This window comes from Amphibalanus amphitrite, unplaced genomic scaffold (assembly GCF_019059575.1).
Source record: "Amphibalanus amphitrite isolate SeventyFive unplaced genomic scaffold, NRLGWU_Aamphi_draft 000891F_arrow, whole genome shotgun sequence".
Lineage (NCBI taxonomy): Eukaryota > Metazoa > Arthropoda > Thecostraca > Balanomorpha > Balanidae > Amphibalanus > Amphibalanus amphitrite.
Genome location: NW_024882385.1, coordinates 218506 through 240705, shown reverse-complemented (window position 1 = coordinate 240705; position 22200 = coordinate 218506). Strand labels below are relative to the sequence as shown.

General features: G+C 50.6%; 3 protein-coding genes across 3 annotated transcripts in view; 1 reads left to right on the top strand and 2 right to left on the bottom strand.

Moving 5' to 3' along the window:
* The first annotated feature begins 10199 nt into the window (after nt 1–10199).
* On the top strand, nt 10200–12734 carry LOC122367717 (transmembrane protease serine 9-like). Its single transcript, XM_043341066.1, has 3 exons — nt 10200–10209; nt 10909–11015; nt 11580–12734. Exons 1-3 carry the CDS (start codon nt 10200–10202, stop codon nt 12732–12734), a joined length of 1272 nt encoding a protein of 423 aa, XP_043197001.1.
* Nucleotides 12735–14936: 2202 nt separating this feature from the next.
* LOC122367716 (glucosidase 2 subunit beta-like) lies at nt 14937–19769 on the bottom strand. Its single transcript, XM_043341065.1, has 10 exons — nt 19457–19769; nt 19052–19224; nt 18542–18753; nt 18162–18264; nt 17914–17934; nt 17692–17814; nt 17122–17290; nt 15851–16041; nt 15415–15558; nt 14937–14966 (listed from the first exon to the last, which is right to left on the bottom strand). The coding sequence occupies exons 1-10, from the start codon at nt 19767–19769 to the stop codon at nt 14937–14939; spliced, it is 1479 nt and encodes a 492-aa protein (XP_043197000.1).
* Nucleotides 19762–22200, bottom strand: part of LOC122367715 (low-density lipoprotein receptor-related protein 4-like) — a 65646-nt gene continuing 63207 nt past the window's right edge. Inside the window, exon 33 of the mRNA XM_043341064.1 lies at nt 19762–19774. The gene's annotated coding sequence lies outside the window, so the exon portion shown is untranslated. The remainder of the gene's footprint in view (nt 19775–22200) is intronic.

Sequence of the window (22200 nt, the reverse complement as noted above, 5' to 3'; positions counted from 1 at the left end):
CTGGCCTCTTAGCGCCCTTGGACCACATAGCGTTTTCAATCACTCGGCGCCCTCCTAGGAGAATGGCGCCCTTTTCATCGTCTCACGGCGCCCTCGTAAGTCGTAACCGTCTGGCGCCTCCACATTTGGTGCCCCTCCTACTGGATGGCGCCTCTCTACATATTTTTTACGTCCTTCCGGTCAGTTTCCACTTTTAAGCGTGTATTTGCTTAGTCAGACACGTCACTTGAAGCGCCATTCGGCTAGCAATGTTATCAAATTCGGTGTTAATTTAGGCTCCCACATAAAGAATATCTATCGCGCCCCAAAACGGCCTGGCGCCGGGTGCCCCTACAGCTGGGCACCCACAATCATTTTAGGAAAATTACACCCCTGCCCGTATGTGTGGTTAACTTTAAGCTGATCCTCAAGTACCTATGTGTTTGTCTCTTCCTTATTGTCGTTTGATAAATTCCATTTATCCTACATGTATAATTCCCAAGAAGCCATCGCAGTACTAATCAGTGGCGAATCCCAGGGTGGAGGTCACATGGGTCATGACTTAGGGCCTGGGGTCACCACATGCCTGCCAGGAGCACCACAGGCCCGCCAGGGGTGCCAAAGGCCTAGCAGGGGCACCACGGGCCTGTCAGTGGCACCACAGGCCTGCCAGGAGCACCATCGGCCTAGCAAAAGCACTACAGGTCTTCCAGGGGCACCACAGACCTGCCAGGGGCACCAGAGGCCTGTCAGGGACACTATCGGCTTCGCAGGGGAACCACCGGCTTCGCAAGGGCACCATGGGCCTGTCAAGGGCACCACAAGCCTGTCGTTGGCAATTTAGGATTGTCAGAGGCACCACAAACCTGTCAAGGGCACCTGCGTTCTAACAGGGGCACCACAAACCTGCCAAGGCCCAGGGACACCACAGGCCTAGCAAGGACACCACAGGCCTGTCAGGGGCACCACGGGCCTGTCAGGGCCCATGGGCACCTAAGTCATGTCAGGGCCCACCGTAAGCTTGTCAGGGGGCAGGGTAGGTAGGTACCACAGTCTTTCCAGGGGCACCAGCGGCTTAGCAGGGGCACCAGTCATCACATGACTAACCAAAAATAAAGAAAAAAAAACTGAAAATAGGGCACCACCAAAATTAAGTGGCCGAAATCCGTTGAGGTTTTAATTTTGGGCATAGGTAGGGGCACCACTTCGATTCATGAACCTCCCCTTAGAGTTTTCCCGAATCCGCCCCTGGTACTAATACATCAAATTTAAGGGGGGGCACCTTGCTATTGGTGCCCCCCTTGCAGAATTCAAGGGGGGGCACGGTGCCCCGGTGCCCCCCCCCGTTCCGCCGCCTATGGCTGATAGCCGATTTGATTGATAAATAAAAGCCACGCATACCGTCAGTTGTCTATCTATTCACACTTTGCGACGATCATCACAAAATAAATAACTAATAATAGCGAAGATAAAGCAACAACATACAAATATCAAAACTCACAATTTATCGCGTAGGATCAGAACATAGCTACCGCTAGATAAGGAAAGTATGCAGAACAGCTGAACTTAGAGTTAAACGTTAAAGTGTCAAAATGGCATGGTCGTACCAGCCCCCAAGACAAAGGCTTTGACATTTCCCTAGCCTTGATATTTTGGGTGTGGCCTTTGAAAGTCCTGAAAATAGGTGTGTTATTGACTATATCGATGCTAGATTTCTGAGCTTGCCCTTAAGGCGGTCGACCACCCCAAAATATAGCGCGATAAATCGACGGGGGCGAGGAGCGAGATATCGCCTCCGTCTATGTCCCACATGAGTTTATACTTGTAAAAAGTCTGACCTGCGGTGAAAATACTGTCATTAAAAGAAGGCCCTTGCATTTTGCAAGATTTCATATCTGCGTAAACGCATTCCATATGAGCGGATCACAGCACAAGTGCAAATGCATCATCATGAAACGGCAGAATTACAATCGTCACGCTTAGCTTACGAAGTTGAAGCAAAAGCTCAAGCTCCCGGTCGGTGAACACCCAATAGATTAAAATAGAAATTGTTTGACAACACTGCCATCCTCCTCAGAGGCGAATTTTAACTGCCTAACAGCCAAGTGTTTCAATACTTCACATTTCCCTCTAGCACTTGAGCGACCTAGCGGCCTTTATATTTCCACCAACGACTCTTTTGTTGCTCTCGGCGCCATTTGGAGCCGGTTCGGGGCTGCAGGGATTGCGGCGAGTCGAGACCTGACGACACCCCCAGGGAACGTCTGCGACCGACTGACAGTTGACCTTTGACACCGCGGGTCGCTGCCCCCGGACAGCTGGTACTGTGTGACCGACACCGCGCCCCAACTCGGCGCAACAACTCGAAACTCGGCCGCTCGAGTGTTCAAACCACCTGCATAGTCTCCAGGGTGAAGGAGACGGTCATTGTATCATTCTCTGCTGTGATTTATGGACAGTAAACACCACCCCACTGATTCCTGCAGCTGTCTTCTTCTGCACCATCCAACCAACCCCTCCCCAACCTCCTGCCGCCACAAACGGGCACTTACCTGACCAGCAGACAGTGCGCGGAAGACGACAGCCAGCTCAGGCAGCAGACAGCTCCGACCGCGGCGGTGTCGGCGACCGTCGGCGGCGGCTCCGGCGGCCGACTCTGGACCCCGCGCCGTCGGCCGGCCGTCGGGCCCAGCGGTCGTCGATCGAACTGGCCGATGACGTCAGAGGCACGCGCGCCGCGCCGCTGCAGAATGAAGGCGACGCGATGATGGGTGTTTCGCCGGCGAGCTCTGTACAGACGAAGGGTGGGCTGACGTCCGCACGGGGTACGCAGTACGCACAGGGACGGGCGAGGGATGCATCAGCGAGCGATGCACCATACAGTGAGCGGCAAGTGGTGGGCAATTCTGGGTGTAAATAGCTCTATCCTCTAGGGACAACTGCAGAGGTTGAGATGTTTTCCTACCTTAGGGAACCCTGGAGGGTGATAAGGCCTCATGTCGAGATGGAGAAAGAGTATCGTTATAATAACGTTGGGTACAAAAGATAAGAGCCGTGATAAATTATAACGCTGCTTACTCCTTCTGCGACCATTCATAGCAATGCACAATGCACATGCATACAAAACTCATGAACACTTGCCAAGGTGATGCACATCAACACTGTTCCCAGAGACAATACGGCGACATCAGCTGCCTTTCGTCCAACTTCCCTCGCTAGCGGGACACCGATCGGGCCTCGATCGACGGCACAAACAGCCAACGCTCGCAGCATCAATATCTCAGCCGGAGCCGACGCCGCTTCAGCTGCCTCCTTATCTCTGCTCCCCACCGGCTGATCACGAGGTCTGAGTAAGTAGAAATCCCAATGACGCAGACATCCGCCAGCACCGTCCGCAGCCCTGCGTTGAACACCACAGCGCGGATAGAGCATTGCGGCACAGCATGCATTCAGGCGCAACCACTAGTGCCATCTAGAGAGTGCGGAATGAAAGTGCTGGTCTAGTCGTCCCGGTGCGTTCGTTGCTAAACTGGGCGAGGCAGTGAGAGTGAGATGGATGCATATTGTTCCCTACCTATTTAACGAGTAAATGGTAGCGCAGGGACGGCAAAGTAACAGCCGACAGCTTTCAAGAATTTGAAAATAATTTTGTTACGAATTTAGCTGTCCGATCACGATTCAAGGGGATTAGACTAGCGTAAGTGATGCGTGAAACTCTTAGTGTTTTGGCATTAACTAGGTACAGCCCACCGCTAAAGTAATGTAGGGTTTTACCAATCTCAACGGTTGGCTTTGACTGGCGATTGTTTAATGCGGAGTGATCGAAAAGAAGATGTCAATAGCTAAAGTTGCAGCTGCAAGGGTGACGAATGACGATACATATAAGCTACATTCAAAGTTTAATTGTAGTCTGGTTAATCGTTCCTAAGCTTCAGAAGCAGAACATACCCATGACTGAAACCCCACATTACTTCTGCTGTGGACTGTACCTACTGAATTCTGAGACTGACGTAAGAAGCGAAATATTATGATTCAGTGGTGAAATTCAGCTCAATATCACCAAAAATAAAATTTTAAAGGCCAGCCCCAGGCCATCTTAAGTGGACGGTTCTTATTTCGGCCAAGGTGAGGACTGAGGTAGGCATTCAGTGGAATATTCAAATGCTAACGTAGGTATAACTATGGTCAAATTAATTAGAAAAATGCCTTTGAAGAGTTTCAATGCAATATCGCTCGGTATGAACAAGGTATATTAAATGGTACAAAAACAGCTTTGATGTTAGTGTTAAGATGGGTGAGATACAACGCTCAATTTATTTTGTTGGGGAATGTGAGGCCCGCTGATCCTGGCTAATCTGTTCCTTCCTGGGCCCGCAGCGCCCACGGCACTGTTACCAGGTAAAGGAGAACGAGCCAGCCGACCGTCGCAGCATCGATAAGGCCCCCGAGTCTTCCACCCGGAAACGCACTAATCTCCTCTTTTCCAGCTTACCAGGTGTTCAGAGAAATGTTATGCCAGTATACATACTGTCAGGCCCAACGTGCTTCTTGTGACTACTGAGAAAAGAAGAGACAGTACCCACTGGAAGATGTCCTAAGGATGAAAGCCAGGAAGTGGAAGTGTGTCAAAGCGGACGAGAAAAGACAAATATCATGCCCGTTTCGCTTCAAAAGTCAGAAGAAGGGAGCAATGGAAGAATTGTGGATCTGTATTTTATATTGGTGTCATCGCACTTGAATTCTCAAGGCAGAAATGCTACTGTGTCGAAAATAAAAACATAAAATGTCCCAAATAAGAAGTATTTTCAGCTTTGAGTGCATTTACTAGACATGAAGTTTAGTTATCGTATGTCCCTTTCGTGTTGAACTAATTCAAACATACATAACGTCGAGAGACGGCGAAACAAACGGCGAAAATGGGATTGTAGGGGCTGTACAGATTTGTAAAACCCCCACTTATCAAGTTTGCTCAATGACATGATCCCGCTCATAGTCGGTTCGGCTCTGAACCATGATCATCGAGACATTAGCATCGGAGCTAAAAAGCTGCTCCATTAGTCTAGCCAATACATTCTAGCGACCACGTAAATAACAAAACAAAACAATAACACCTATTAAACAAAACAATAAACAAAACAATAACAATATATCCTACGTGATCCCGCCTATAATTATTAACGTTTTTTTTTTACCCCGCGGATGTGCGGAGGGCTGGTAGGACGAGGCTACCGTCGGCGGCGTATCGCAGCGCTGTTATCCGACACACGCCGTCAGCCCGTGCGTCGAGTAATCTCCCGGAATAGTGCGCCTTAGCCGGAATCCGTGCACGCGGCGCAGTGCCCCGGGCAGCCGCTCGTGCCGCCGATTCCGCTCAGCCGCCGCTGCAGGCGCTGAACCCTAATGGTAGCCATTGATTGGCGGTATGAATAGCATCAGTTGGCATATTCACCATTACCGGGGCTGGGACGAGACCTGCAAGGACTGTCGCGACAGAAAACCACAGAACAGTGCGTGAGCAACGTTGTTTGAGCGTTACCTGAATGGGTGGTGTGTCATGTGGCCTACTGCGGACACCTATACATATCCGCATTGTCAGAATCAGCGCTTTATAACAACACAATATATTCCACTTGCCCTAGCGACCTTAGCAAGTCGGCAGTGTTTTGAGCCGGTGTGCATTTCCACAATGTGGCTTGTTTTTGTGGCCGGTATCTTGACCTGAATCCAGAATCATACGGGGGAGGAACGGTATGCCAGACTGGGGACCTATTCTCAATCAATCCACCTACGATATTGATGTGGTGATCCCCTGCAAGCAGGTCGAATGTTGGTAAGCTAAACGTGCATAGAGCGCCTCTAGCGGAAAGCTACCGAAACGGACATTCCTAATATAGTGTAGCGTCAGATGGCACCACTTCTCAACAGATCTGTGCAGGCAGAATGTAAAATGCACTATGAACCGCATAGTGGAACTATGCGCCAATGTTGCTGGGGAAGAATTGATGAACAAGGCGAAGCGCAGCGCAGGTAACATATCTTCGAAATGGGAACGCCTAACTCGATTCCAAACGGTTTGCGCCACTCAGCAACGAAACATATTGCCAATGCTATTCATACGTTTATTTTGAAGCCAACAACTGAGGACGAACGCATTTCAAGACGAACACAGGATACAAAGAGCAACACCATGAGTTCAGCCATTCGGGCCACCAGCAAACAAGCCACTCTCGGTGCAGAAGGCTGTGCTCGTCATCAAAATATGGCCGCTTGCCACCAGAAGTGAGGACAATGAATTCCTGATAGTGCCCAATCTCACAGTTAGACTGACGTCTGCCATACGTACAGGGCTACCCAAGGCTACAGAACTCCGGGCTACCAGCCTTTTCCTGGGTCGAACCCGTTCCAATTCTAAATCTCGTCTGCGCTCGCCGTTGATATTCGGAAACGTCTTCGGGCTGCTACCCGTTCATCCCAATCACAGAGGACAGCGTAGCATCGCACACAATTCCAATCACCACCGTTCACCAACGACACAAAACACAACACAAACTGAATCCAAACACCACACCATATAGAGCAACACAACGACCCACAGGCAGCACAATACAATGCATAATGCACTTCTACAACCCTTGCGCGACGCTTGACCTCTGTCTCTCATTTACCGCCTGGCGTCAATCGTCTAGACAAACATGGGAGCGTCCCCTGTCATCTCGAGTCGCGTTGTGTCATGCGGCATTCGAGCAGTCTACGAATCATCGTGATATAGCGTGATGGTGGTCACAGCATAGCTTCTCCCCGTCGGTCCTAGGCCAGCAGGCGCCTACAGTTCGTCGTGGTAGGTGGGTTGGCAGGTTCAACAGGCGCCAGGCGCCTACAGCTCGTCATGGAACAGCTGCTCGCCCTCGGCCGAGGGCCGTTCGCACACCGCCGGCGTCTCCAGAGAGAACTTATACTCACACTTGGCCGGCTCAGTGACATCCAGTACGCGCGTCTCCTCACCGCAGGCAAACGTCACCTGTTCGGCAGAAGGGACAGGAGACGTCAGCTGATGTCAGGGAGAAACGGGTGAACGTCATGGGGAAGTGTTTGGTGAGGTCACCAGTCAAAGTCAGAAAGGAGGTCGAAAATCAGTGTCAAGTAGCGTAAGGACTGAGGAGAGGCCAGGGTTGGCACATGACGTCATTAGAGAGATCGATGATAGGAGAGGTCAACTTAAAATCATGAGCACTGAGCAGGTAACGTTCAAAGGTCTGGAGGCGTCGGAACCACATGAGGTCAGTAGGTCAAGATGAGGTGAAGACCATGAACCGAGAGGGCGATCATGCGAAAGTGAACAAATACCAATGCTAGGAATGCAGGCGTGGGATGTGACGGCGCTGCATGTGCCATACGGTACACTTGCTGACAAAGTGTTCTCCTCATATCACAAAACTCATCAAGCTGACACATTCGCGCATCATTCACCTTATACATCCATTGATCTTAGATGCACCGTGAAGTCATGATCGGACGACCTCCAGCTATGTAAATTACCCAAGGATATTGATGTGATTTTTCCACCTTGGCAACTCTCTGGTGTCCGGTGAACCATGAATGATTGTCTATCGCAGTTGATGCCAGTCTAGCGTGATATGCGTCATCCAGTAAACGTGACGCAAATCATCATCCACCGAGTCATTAAACAGTCAGGGAGTTCGCTGTCCGTATTATTCTCCAGGCATAACCCCGGTACCGACTGACCACCCGATGGACAGTGTAATCACCACGGAATCTTATCTCGGTCGGATGGTTGCTGAGGCTAAAAATTCTGACAAAGCGGACGAGCTAATCGGCGCAGCGCTCAGCCTAATGCCCAACGACAAAGGAAAAACTACCGCAGTCCGGCATACAGCAGACATTCCTCACCGCAAGCTGATTGGGACTGTCGGAGCGGCATTAGAATAACTGCAAGTCGCGACTCAGCTCAAAGATCCCGCCACGATTCTGTCCAGGATGCATGTCCAGTCCAGCTAATGCGTACCATACGCTTCAATGTAAGGTGTGCCAGCATCCCCAGATCAAAGATGGTTACAGGCTGATTAGCAGTCACGGTAGAGAGCATAAGGAAAGCGCATATGCATGATTCTACCTAAAAATAAACGCCGATCCTCTAGCATGCGTACAATAGCCTCTAGTATGCCGGAAGAAGCTTTACGAAGCATTAGAAGCATTAAATCATAAGAATATTGCTCTGTTCACGTCTCAAGAGCTTGAGAAGGCCATCCTTTCGGATCATAACGCATTTCGGAGTTAGTTTTCGGAGTTAGTTTTAGCATTTCACATCACCCGAAACAAGTTGGATCGAGGAGACGCCAATGCTGATTCTAATTTATTATGACGCATGGGCACTGGGCACTACACTGAGCAAGTCTCCCTCCATTTGTCTCTATGTGGATACCGGATAAACGTTAGTGGAGGTGCGGGCTAGGGAAAGTGACTTAACCCTATTAGTGGCAGGGGGGGGGGGGGGTTTATCCACCCCTCAGGTTTTTCGGGAATATCTCCGAAACCGCTGAAGCTACGATGCTGAAATTTTCTGACTTTTCCTAAAACTAAATTGGGCACATTCCCTGAAAATTTCAAGTTCATTACTTTACCAGGGGCGGCTCCAGAGCACTGGGAATTGGGGGGTCCTATTCGTGAAGCGAGTCATTTGGGCGAAGATCACGATGCTGCACCAGTTTTACGAACAGTGAATAAAAGGTATCATGTGATAACATATACAGTTATTGTGCATCCTCTTTTGACACGTTTTTGCTATAATAGGCGGATCCAGGCGTCCAAAAAGGGGGGTTATGTTTTACCTCCCAACATAGGTGCCCTGACACCGCCTATGCATTACCAATACAATTTTAGTCGTTCTCTCATAAGAAAATTATAACATAACAAGACCATTACCACCCTTTTTAGAAACAGTACCAACAAAAACCTTATTTACTATACTTTTTGTGTACCCCCAATCTCAATGATCTGTATCCGCCTATGATTTTTGAAAATGCATATTTTTAGGATCCATGTGAATTCCTGGTTCATTCTCTATCGATCGGCAAAAGTTGCGTTAAGATTGGTTCAGAAACCTGGCCGTGATAAACAGTCTAAAATGTATCTGCAATTTGCCCGTTTTTACCCCCCTCTACCCCCCCTATTGACATTTTTTAATTTTTATTTTTTAGAAATGTAGATCACGTTGAGCGAAATCGAATGCCGTTTGAATTTTGAAAATCGGCCCGTTAGATCTCGAGATATCAAGGGGGGGGGGTCGTAAACAGCCCCCCCCTGCCACTAATAGGGGGTAGCCAGGAGCCTGCCACTAATAGGGTTAACACTACAGGACTGAGCGGACATGAAAGCCTGATCTCGTTCCCTTTAAATACCAACATAGCTGACCAGACAATGCATCATGTGGCCAGAATTAATAACTTTTTATTCTTCGGAAAAGCAGGAGCCGCATCTGTAAAATTGAGCTTGTCGATAGGAATATTTCACCGGCAAAGACATTATCATAGGGTCAGCACATAATAATTGAAACGATGGAGGCAGTTCTTCTGACAAAATGCCACTCCTCTGTCACCGACAATGGGTCGGAAATGACAGGGACCGGGGAGCGGCCCAGAGCCCCGGCAGAGATGAACACTGGACATCGACGGCGGGCATCAGACTAGGACCGGTCTTCACCGTTACCAGGCACAAATCATCACAAAGGGGCATATACAAAGGCAGTCTGATGGCACTCGAGAGCCTTTTATTTGTAAGAAGATTTCTCACGGATTACTGGAGCTGTAGACATTTATCTTGGCCTTGCCCTTGAGATTCCTGTCGAGTTAGTTCAATGACAAAGCTTGTTATGTTCACCAGTTTGCAGCTTCAAGACATTAATTTCGCTGTCTGAAGTTTAAAGTTTCAGTGCCATCAGAGTATTTTCAAATGCCTACACTTCTCACTAAGCTATAGACCAGCGGTGGAACTTTGTTTGTTCGGTGAGGACCCCGCACAGCCAAGCTGACGTCGGCCGACCACCCAGAGCTGGCATCCAATAAAACCGAGCAGCGACAGGCGGCACAGCACAGGCGGCTCGACAGGAACAGAGTGCTCAGGGTGTCTGGTGTCCGTCAGACGACTGAGCTTTGGCAGCTTGTGGCAAAGGCTCTGACAGACAGTACTCAGAGCTCTGACAGACAATGGTCAGCTGTGAGACAATGGTCAGAGAATAGTCAGAGATGCGACAGACAACGGTTAGAACTCTGTCGACGGCGATTAATCACAACAGACGGTTAGTCACACTGTGACTAGCGTCATAAACGAGAAAGGGAGCTGCCGGGGGCTGGCGAAGCAAGATGACGGATAAGTTGCATGCATGTGCCATCCGACGAACCGGTGACTCACGAAATCGCCCAGACTTAGCACGGGTGATCCTAATGGACGCACACCTGCTACGCAGAATCTACTACCCAGAACGGATTACAGAAAACGCAACGATCCAATCAACCGGGATCAGTATCCCAGCTCGCCACTTCAGCGGTAAAACCGCAAGTGACAAAGCCACCCAATCACCACAGTGATTCGAACAGCACGATCTGACAAGATGACCGTGCCGCGGTCGATCCTCCCGGATTCCTGAGTCCGGCAGCAGGAGACAGACCGGTCTGGGACGACCCGGACCGCAGCGGGCAGGCCGGCGGGGCGCTCAGTCGCCCGTCATGCCCGCCGCGCTGCACACCGCGCCTCCGTCCCCGCTCCGGCGGCTGGTGCTGGCGGTGGTGACGGTGGTGCTGGTGGTGGTGGTGGTGTCAGTGCCGGCCGTTGCCCAGCTGCGGGGACCGGCGTTCGGTGCGGCGCGGCGGCCCTGCAGCACCCCCGACGGCCGGCTCGGCTCCTGTGTCTCCACAGCCGAGCCCGGCGGCTGCCCGGCGTTCCCCACTCTCCAGACACTGCTGTCAGCCAGACCGACGCTCTGCGCCACCGATGGACCGTACATCGTCTTCTGCTGTCCGCACGTCAGCCGGCCGGCCAAGCCGCTGCTGACTCTGTCGCCGCCGCTGCCGCTGGCGTTGCTGAGGGGCAGTGCCGCGGCGGCCGTTCGTCCCGCGACCATAGTCACCCAGCTCGTCACCCCAGAGCCCACGCGGACGCCGATTCCCACTAAACCCAACACCAGGACATCGCAGTCCGGGAGCGCAAAGACAGGAACACCGTCTAAACTGCTACTGCCTCCTCCTCTAGTGCCCCTGGCGGCTGTGAGAGAGGCTGCAAAGGCGAACGTAAGACCCGAGCGGCCATCCAACGAGTCTCACGCACTCAGTGTTACCCAGACACCGCCAACAGCAGTGCCGACAACAGTGCCACAAAGCGAGGCGACCCAAGACAATGCCACGGAAACGCCAGAAACTGTGCAAACATTGACCGGATCAACAGAAGAAACAACGAAGGCTGAACAAGCGGAGAAACAAGTGGTTCCGAAGTCCACACAGCCAGCTACCACTACAGCAAGGAGTACTCAAACAAAGGAGAAGTCGATATCGCCAACAAAGTCGCAAGACCTGTCAACGGAACAGCCACAGGCAGCAACGGAAAGCCAGGAACACACAAAGCAAAAGCCAAAAGTGGGCAAAACTACGCTGGAGCCAACGACAACGAAACCCGATGAAAGTGAAAAAGAAACGTCAACCAAAAAGTCAACTGAAGAACGAGAAAAGACGACCAAGAAGCCCGAAGTAACAACAGCAAAGCCAGAACCAAAGACCACAACGCTGGCACCGACAACCCGTGAGCCCGAGCGGACAACAACGACAGAGTCGACTCCAGCCACCAAGAAGACACCGCCGCCGCCGCCGCCGCCGCCGCCGCCGACGACGACGTCCTCCCCTCCTCGCCGACCATCGTTCAACTCATCTCCATTCCTCCTGGCCGGCGGTCTATTCGTGACGCCTCCGAAGCACCTGGAGGCACCCACGGAGGCGCCGCTGGTCGACCTCCCGCCGGTGCCGGCTCTCTCGGCGCTACCGGCGGCTCGGCTGGCAGGTGCCGAGGAGTGCGGACGGCCGTCAGCTCCCTGGGTGGCACTGGTGGGCAGCCGGCGTCACTGGCTGTGTGCCGGCGCGCTGCTCGGGCCGCGTCTGATACTGACTGCGGCGCGGTGTGTGGAAGGTCGGACGCCAGAAGACCTGGTGGTGCGTCTCGGCGAGGGTGGCGAGACGGTGATGAGTGGGGTGCTACGCGCTGTGATCCACCCGCTCCACAGCGGAGGGCGGCATGATCTGGCTCTGCTGCTGCTCGCTGGAGGACCATCAGAAGGAGGGGTCTGTCTATCCTCCGGCCGGCCCGCCGCCGAGCTGCGTACCCTCGGCCGCGGCGTCAGCCCGTTCGGCACCTCCGGTCCGGTGGGACCACTCCAGAGTACCACCATGTCCGAGGTACGCGGCTCCGACTGCGACGCCGCCTACCGCGTACTCCCCACCTACCGGCGAGAGTTCCCGCTCGGTATCAGCGGCACAGAGGTGTGCGTGGCGGCCGCCGGACCGGACACAGTCGAGAGGCGCTGTCCTCAGGACCGCGGCGGGCCTCTGGTCACCACCGGCCGGGGTGGCCGCCTTCAGCTGGTGGGTCTGATGAGAGAGGCGGCCGGGTGCGGCACTACCGTCTTTCCCAACGTGTACACGCGGCTGAGCGAGTACAGCACCTGGATTGGGCGCACAGCTGCCGAACTGGCGGCCTGATGGGCATGGAAGGAGCCAGTCCTGTCGCCGTTCTGTGTCACTGTGAGCTGCATCCATCGCCTCTGATGTGATTGGAAAGGCACCAACGACTATGCCGTGATTCCACAGTCTAGACAAGAGTAGTCGCCATTCCGGGATCAAAGCTGGCTGAGCTGTGTCGGAAGGCCTAATGTCAGGCTAAGATGACACTGACATGACTCCTGACTCAGTAATCCACACGGCGGACCGGTAATGGTGACGACTCGTACAGAACAAAAGGACGGCAGTGGTGGCAGTTGGGGCTGGCAGAATGGAACGGCTGGCCGTTCACGGGCATTAGAGAACCAGGACATTAGCCGAGCTCAAACCAGAGTCGACGACATAATCCCATCATCATTCACTGTGCATTACTGTCGGATCATTTGTGAGATCTCAGCGGATACCAATAAACAGCGAAACGAAGTCGGGTTTTATTGTGTGCAATACCGCGTTCTGGGAGAGCGGATGTATTATTTGTTCCACGGGGATATGTCATAAATGAGACGGAGATTGTACGACAGGCCACCGGGTTTTCAGATCCGTTAAGCCGTGGAAATCCCGATGAGTTATTTCTCTGCCCTGAGTCACGGAGGCAATACACCGCCGGTCGCAATCCTAGAGACCGTGCAAGACACATACGTACTCATCTCGGAAGTCAGTCGCAGTGCTAGCCAAGTCCTATTGCGTGCCACACGCAAACTGCTCACAGTCACTTCCCAGGAAATCAAGTTATCGTCGATCACAGAGGCGCATCATATATGCACGGAGTGAGACTCATCCTATTGGTAGAAGCCTCGAAGGTAGGTAGAAGCTCGATATGTCACTGTTCCGTGAAATATACTGCGTAGCTGCATGAACATAATAAGACAAAAAGCGGAAAATTCTATTCGTTTATGGGCGACCGAATATACCTATTAAAGATCAAACGCTGCATCAAGATAATTCGTTTTCTGGATGACAAGTTCTATCACAGATCAACGCATCGACCCCACTATGATTGTTTTGAGTTGAGAACAGCGTTATATAGTGTGAAGGGCACACAAACAACACAGCGATACATCGCGCCGACTGGCTTTGACCGTAATGGCTCTGATGGTGTCATGTCTATCGTCTAAATTATTGCAAGCACAGGCAGATCTTTCAAAATCTCCGGCGTCGCACTTTTCCATGGAAAATATCCTGTTATTGGAGTTTTAAATGATTTGACAGACTCCACTTCACCTTACGGGTACTCAAATCTTTTTCTGAAAAAAGCTGAAACACGCAGCTGTTTCAGAATCTTTCTATATCCAGGCTCGTTTTACGGAGCATAGGTGTTCTTTTTCAGACAGCGGTATGTTCTCACGGAGACAGACAGCATTCCCAGAGTTATCAGCACGATTTGTCGGGCACTTTATCCCCAAAAAGACAGATGAGATCGAAAGTAAAGCGCGTCAAATCCAGTGGCTACCAATCAACCTGCAGACATACTGTAACGTTTGCTTTAATCTTCGCCTGAGCGAGTTTGTTTCCCAGAGAATGCAATCATGGCATAGGCAGCATACTTGGGTTGATCGAAGTCGGGCACATCTGTCACTGACATATGCCGAGTTCACACAGAGGTAGCGGATTGCAAAGTTCCCGAGGTCCACTCGTGACCCCAGCTTCAACGACCGTCGAGTGTGTCTAGCAGCTCGAAGTCTACTGGACGGAAAAGTTGAGCTATGATCTTGTCATTCAGCGTCAGAAGCAGTCGCAACTCGCACGATGCTACCTTCGTCTCATCGCCTTCCGGGTTACCACGTGAGAACAGAGAGGCTGCCTGTCCACACTGGAACTTTGAGCGCGACAGTCTCAATCATATAAAATGTGTAAAATGAAAACGATCAACCTTGACAATTTAAGTCTATTAAAGCTATCGTAGCTTCATTACATAGTTATGTAATTGATAAGTTATTGCATATTCGTAATATACCGTAAAACTTGAAATGAAATTAAAACATATACTGAAGTTAATCTAATCTTCAGGTTCCGTGAATATTCCACTAAGCCTTACACAACAGTCCCGGTACCTCATTAGCGCCCTGAGACCGTTTCGCGAACGGCACCGCACAGAGCGCGACCAGCGCGGTACAATTATAGCACCGTAACACGGCAGGCGACGGTTCAATTACAGCTCGGTGGTCAGTCGAGCTCCACTGGCAGCTATGGTACCCGAACGTCGCCGGTAAAAAACTGCATCCGGACGGAGAACGGTAGGTACAGACAATCAGCGGTTCAAAACATACCCAGCCCAGCTAATATCGCATTACGTTCAAGGAAAACTCGCACTTCACAAACACAGCCCAGTAGCTATTACCATCCTTTTAGAACAGGTCAATCCTACAGCTACACCATGGACTTCTATGGCGTTGAGCCATTTAGCCCAACCACGGTGTAACTAAGAATAGCTGACACTGGATAAGGTTACTAACATATGATACCTTGCATTATTTTACGTTTCCACGTATTTAGCCTTGAAAACGCAGCGCTAAATCAAAACACTCCAAAGATAGATCCAGGACAGATAAATCCCAGATCAAATATACCCCAGAGCTCAGTATCTAAAGTACCCCCAGTTTAGATGAGTCGCGGCCCGCCAGCCCCACCCCGGCCTCCCACACTGTAGGTACTCAGTACTCACATGCGCCGAGCGTTTGGGGCCGTTCCAGCACTGCTGTCCGTTGTTGTACAGCTGCTGGGTGTAGCCGGTCTGTTCGGGTCGCTCCCAGGAGTCCCACTTGCCCAGGGAGGTCTCCACGCCGCCACTGCGCGGCTTCTGGGTGGCCTGAGGGGCGGAGCGGGGGAGACGAATAGTCAGGACTGGCTGAACGTAGAAGAGCAGAAGGGCGCAATCAGCGATGTCACAAAGCTTGGAGGATTTAGGTAGTAGTCTTAGACTAGTTATGCGATTAACAATAGTAATTACATGCGCTTAAGTAAAAGGCAGTTGACAAAGGCAAAGCCATTGCATAATTTCCGTTCAGAGACAGCAATCACCCCATCAAATTTAAGCAACAACAGTACCTATCACAAATTATAATATGTGCTACATAGTGCAATCGCTCCAGTCTTCTTACCTTATCGAACACGCAGAGTTTGTACTCGTACTCGCGGTTCTCGAGCGTGAAGCACTGCTGGTAGAGCGCGGCGAACGCCTTCTCGGGGCCCAGATCCAGTCCGGTGAACGATTCCACACCGCCCACCTCGCGTTCAATGTCACGCAGCTTCTGCTCGGCCTCCTGCAGCTCAGCGCGAGCCTGCTTGGCCGCTGTGGACGAGAGGGAAAAGAAGGGATTAGAGATTGCTCGTGCATCACTACAGGTATACTTTGTGCAATAACAGCCTATGTATACTTTGGGAGAAAGGATATTCTTTTATGATCTCGCACCTTATAGAAATGACCGGTGTGAGCCTAAATGGCGATAGGCAGCACGTGACATAGAATCGTCTCCGCGTTCTTAGAGCATCGCTTTTCTGTTCTCTAAGAACAAATGGTGCACTTTGCCAATAACCCGTCGTGAAAAGGGATATTATGATAGTGAGCATCACAGGTGCTTATCCAGGCTCACCATTCCGTCTCAATAATTTCGTATCATAATACGCTCCACTGTCCAAATGCAAGGTGTTTTCTAGATATATACTGCGCAGGTCATCAGCCAAGAAAAGAGTCCGTTTTCTTTTCCATCCAAGCCAAACATCGTGCTCGTTTCCTTTCGATCATTTTTAATAAACGACGATAAATCTGACAACCGGATCCCACGCACGGGTGGAGAATTGTGCTGGACTGGGGGTGCTCGAGCTCTCCCAATTCCACGCCGGCTTGGCTTTGGAGCCGCGGCCGGGCGGCGCGGGTCAAGGTCACCGCTAGGCGGCGGCGGATTTGCTGCGCCCGAGCACCCCCAGCTGGTCACAATTCTCCACCTATGATCCCACGTGACCGATAGAACCAATGTTACGGCGTCATTCAACGATGATAAAAACACACAACAGAGGTCACAAGCTGGGGATTGAGAAATCCGACGTCACAAGCTACATGACCGATATAGACCGTGAAAATAGCATTAACAGGGGAAACCTCTGGGATATAAATGCATACATTTCGTTGCATCATTACATCCTGACATCGTGCATCAAAGCAAAGTTAGCATGATTGATGGGAGCTGGCACGTAACCACTGGCTGCTTCGCTTGACTTTGTATGGCTAGCTGGAAAGTCTTAGCGGCTCACTCGCGATCCAGCTCTGTTGTACAAAATAATCGTTTACTCTCATTTATTTACCATTACCAATAACCTCATGTAACTACTTATCGAACAGCCAGCTTCCCGTGCCACCCGTCGCGCCACCTACCGTCCACGGCCGCCTGGGTCTCGGCGTCGTACTCCGGCTCGTCCCCGGTCGTCTCCGGCGCGCTGTGTCGCCGCCGGTAGTGTTCGGCAGCGTCAAATTCCTCCTCCTCCTCGTCTTCTTCCTCGTCATCGGAGTCGTAGGCAGGAGGCTCATACGAGTCCTCAACCAGCTGTAAAGGGGAGAGAGGCGGTCAGAGCCGGAAAGAGCAGATGGAGAGGCACCGTAGCCGGTGAGAAGCGGGATCGTGGGAACAAGTAGCAGCGTAAAACAAGAACTGAACAAAGGCGGGAGTGAAGAGGGGCGTAGTTCTCGAGAAATGAGGGTGGAAGGAGTGGTATGTCAAAGAAGGGTCAGACGTGGAGAGTCTGGGGGTCATGAGGACCGTTAATAGCCCGGAAAAGCGACGGGGGGGGGGGGCAGACCAAACAGTCGCATCATATATCGTTCGTCACGTATCGTTCGAAAACATCACGCATCGTTCGTTCGCCCCGGACAATGTCCATCACAAAAGAAGACAAGGTGCCCCAGTAACTGCGTCTCTTATTCTTTCTAGTGACCAGCAGTCCTCACCTCGTCCCTGTCGAGCTCCTGCACCGTTCCGGCTCCCGGAGTGACCAGATCGCCTGCGTCCACCTCTCCAGCCGCCAGCTCCTCCTCTGTCAGTTCCTCTCCCTCTGCCACCTCCTGCTGCTGCTGGTCGGGGGCCGCGGCGGGCGCGCCGGTCGGCTGGCCGCCCTCCTCCGGCACGTGAAGCGGGTGGAAGAACGGCTTCAGCAGCGGCCACGTGCTCACCACAAACTCCTCCATCTCCAGCTGAGGCAGGGTGGTGGGGTGGGCAGACGGTCAGAGGAAACATCCTGATACGAGTCATAAAATAAAAGAGAGAACACAGAGCACTGGATATAACAGCGTAGTACAATAGAAAACAAAATCAAGTGTACTTAATTATCTTTACTTAAATCCCAACAGTGACAGTTAGCAAGAGAAAAAGAACATTTTAAGCCCCAATTACTGAGGAACGTCTTCCAGCTCTCCGTTACCTCGTCCTTGTTCATGGTAATGGAGTCAACCTCGTCCTTGGAGACGACGCCGTCAGCGTCCTTGTCCAGCTTGGGCTCCCTCTGCAGCTCCTCGGTGGTAAGTCTGAGGGTAACGAAGGCATAGTCAAACACAATGTACTCGCAGGCGACGTCTACGTTACACGACGGTCGGCCAGCATGTAACAAAAGAACGACACAAAGCGGTCAGCCATCGAGTAACGAACGCAGTCAATCAGAATACGAGTATATCACAGACAACAGCCCACTGCCCAACTTCTGACGACCTAGTCTCACCTTCTGACACTGCTGAGTGCTAACCCCCTCCCCATTACTCCTTGCTCCACAACACCACTCAGCGAGGCTCCGCCACAGCCACTCACTTTCCGTCGCTGTTGACGTCCAGCCTGGTGAAGGTCTCCTCGGCCAGCTGCCGGTTGGCCTCCTCATGTTCCTGCTCCTGCTGGCGCCGCTGCTCGTGCCACGCATCCAGGAGCAGCCGCTCCTGAGCCTCCGCCTCATTTTTGGCCGCCTCACGAGCGTTCTTCATCTCCTCAGCTACTTCTTTCTCACGGTTTAGCTCCGCTAGACGGACCTGGCAGAGGGCGGTTAGAGATCACCTCCAGGTCAACTATGCAAAACAGCATGCGATTAGCCACGTGGCTACTGATGGAAAGACTAGAGAAGTTGTATACTACGTGCACAAAACCACGGACAATGGACACTCTTCTGTGTGGCATACAATTGTATTGTATTGTATTGTATTGAACAATCATGAGCGATCCACATTCTGAAAGTTCGTGGCGATTACTGCTCAATCTCACGAAGTATCTGAGCACCCTGTCACGCCATACCGAATAAAACTCTCACCGTGCCCCCAGTGATGCTCTTACCTGTTTCTCTGCCAGTTTCTCCTTGCCCTCCTCAATCAGCTTCAGTTTGACCTCGTAGCCGCGCAGGCGCATCTCGTCGATCTGCTGTTGGCGAGCGCGCGCCGCCGCGCCGATCTCGTCGCACGTGTTGGGACAGGCGCCGCTGGCGTACTCATCAGAGCCGTCACAGCAGTCTGCCGACACGCGAAAATAGAACAACGTCACGATGCATCACACACTCAGCTGGCAGCTTTTACCAGCATATACTCATTCATGGTATTGTGGCCAAGCAGTGCTTAAAAATCCAAGGCAGGGGTGGAAACTCCGGACTGAGACTCGCACATCAGTGAAAAAGTTAATCATAGCTAAGGGGGTAGCTGCACTGGGAAATACAGCATTACAGGTAGAACAGAAGCCGAAACTCACCGCAGACGCCATCATTGACCCAGGCGGAGGGCACCTCTGCGGCGGCGTGGCCGCGGTTGGCGCAGTAGAACGAGCCCACCGCGCAGGCCGACGTGCCCGGCTCGTCACTACCGTCCTCGCAGTCGCAGTAGTCGTCATTAACGTACTGGAACTGGATGGTGGCCGAGCCGTCCAAACAGGTGAACGTATCGCCCGCCTGGTACAGACTGGCCTTGGCCATGGAGACGCCGCGGGGCAGCGCCAGATCGGCCCCAGCGCCGGCCGCCAGACCGGCGAGGGCCAGCAGTAGCGCCGACAGTGTCCGGTGGGCCATCATAGCTGCAGGGGGACACAAAACAGAGATGGCATGAGACTAATGGAGGCTAGATGTGGCAGGGCTGCACTGCTGTTAAACCATCATCACTGAGGAGGGTAGGGTACCCTTTGCCCATCTGCCAACTATTTGTGATGGTTTGGTAAATGATGATGGGATTGCTCTGAAATCTCCTGTAGTTTCTTTTATATTAATTTGCCAATGGCTACGATTTTTTTTTATGGAACCTGCCAACCTAATTTGGTTTAGAAGTGGCCTACTTTGTGAGGTCACCAAGGCCAATTTCCACCAAAAAGTTGCTAAAACTCGACTCTGGCCAATGAGTTTTCTTATACAACTTTACAATTAAAACCTACTGATGAATTATAAAGTGCCACACAATAGGTACCTCAGATATAAAAGTACGTTTTTGACAATTGAATTAAAAAATGAAAAAGTGAACAAAAACAAATTTTCAAGATATTATGCATGAAATATAATACGGGCGTGAGAGTTATGACTGGTCAAGCATTGTACTGAGTTACAACTATGAAGTCCAAATTTGACCCCAAAATTAATCTCTTAAGAGACTCCTATGTTAGAAATTTGACCTAAAAAATATCAACACCAGGAACCTTTTTGACCTCATTAACAGTAAAAATACCTGAGTTAAACTTTAATTTGTCACTAACAGAATAGCTACATCAATCCTCTGTCAGTAGTTATCAGTCCTGATCTAAACTTGGTCCTCTTTAATCACAATTATGTTAAACTCAAAATATGAATATCTCAATGCTGCCTTTCATCTAGCTTTGTTACCTACCTATGTCATCAGATTTGAATGGGACTAGGTAGTATCTGTGTGAAGGTGCCAACATTTGAAGGTTGATGGCTGATGCCTAGCCCTAAACCCATTTTAGTGCAGGAATTTCACCAATCTTATCCATAAATAGGAATAGGTCTTCGGAATGTTTGCATCCATATTTGAGAACACAGTTAATCCCATATTTGAGGATGCTTGACCTACCATAGAATTTGATCAAGCCTCTTAAAATTCACTCGTACAAATCATGTGACAAATAGCCTGTGCCCTGTGGAAGGCAGCAAGGGAGAAAAATTTCTTAACAGTCATGTAATATCACCTCTGGCACCGTTTTCAGATTCCACCCGTTACTGCCTTGTTCAGCTTTCCTGACCAAAGATGGCAATATGCTTTGAGGCCTGTTTCAGCGTGAAATATTATGGAATATTATTCCATGATGCATGCGCAGTAGGCATCAGTGGGCGGAGCAAGCTGCAAGGGGCGGAGCTTCTAATGTATGACGTCATGGCAAAATATTCTGCCGCAGAATGGCATGACAGATTTTTGTGATGCCAATGGTTTTGCTATCAATGTAGCGCACCAAACAATTGAATTGTGGCGCGTTTATTTCTTGCGGGGATGTATTGGGAGGTGTAATAGCATAAATTGGTGAGTTAAATACTAGCCTACATAATATTTGAGAAACACAAAGTACAAACATGTTATTTTTTATTGGCTTTCATGTGAAATCGTTTCACACTGATGAAAGGTGATCGGCGCATTTTGCTGGCCGACAGAGTATTCTGTCACAAAGTTTCACAAAATATTATGCCGTCCGAGGTCTACAACGTCACCAGATGTGTGATGTCAGTTGTCACACTCGACAGAATATTCTGCCAGGGCTGAAACAGGCCTCTGTCAAAAGTTTAGGAAATTACAGTCCTATATCCCTTGGAATTTCAGGTCATGACATTTCCAGTTTTGAGACATTCTAAAGAAGAAAAAAACTTTCAGCGAACCGCAGCACCGGGAGCATCCTAATCGCTAAGCAATACAGAAAGGTTACCACAAGTTCAGCTAATATGACAAACTATCTCCAGCTTCTAAAATCGAAGCTTCACAATAATATACTTACCAAGTAATTCACGAGTTTACCAACCCAAACCGATAATAATTTCCCCAAAACTGATCCACCTAGAGCGGGTTCCAAATTGCCAACCGGTCTTCCTAAATAAATAGGCTGTTCGATAACTGAAATGCTGCCCTGCTGATCGATAATGGTTCGTCGGTTGCCGAGCAACAAAGCAAACAGCAACCACAATATTCCTGAATTTATCATCAGTTGCCTGGCAACCCGTCGTAGTGAATCTTTTTAGAACACAATACCGTCTTTTGCAAATAACGCAGGGAAGACAATATGTGACGCACATGTCAAGTATGAACTACTAAATTAACAACGTCGGCCGCATGTTACAAATATGAGCAACATAATTATTATAAAAAGGGATTTACACACAAAAGAGGAACTATGTGTTCACCTTGAACGTCCAATCACTTTTTTAGTGCACTGAAAAGCGTATGCTTTTCTGCACAAGCACAACCACGAAGGATCCGCCCTGTATCATTCCGCGCTGAACGTGTGTGGTCCTT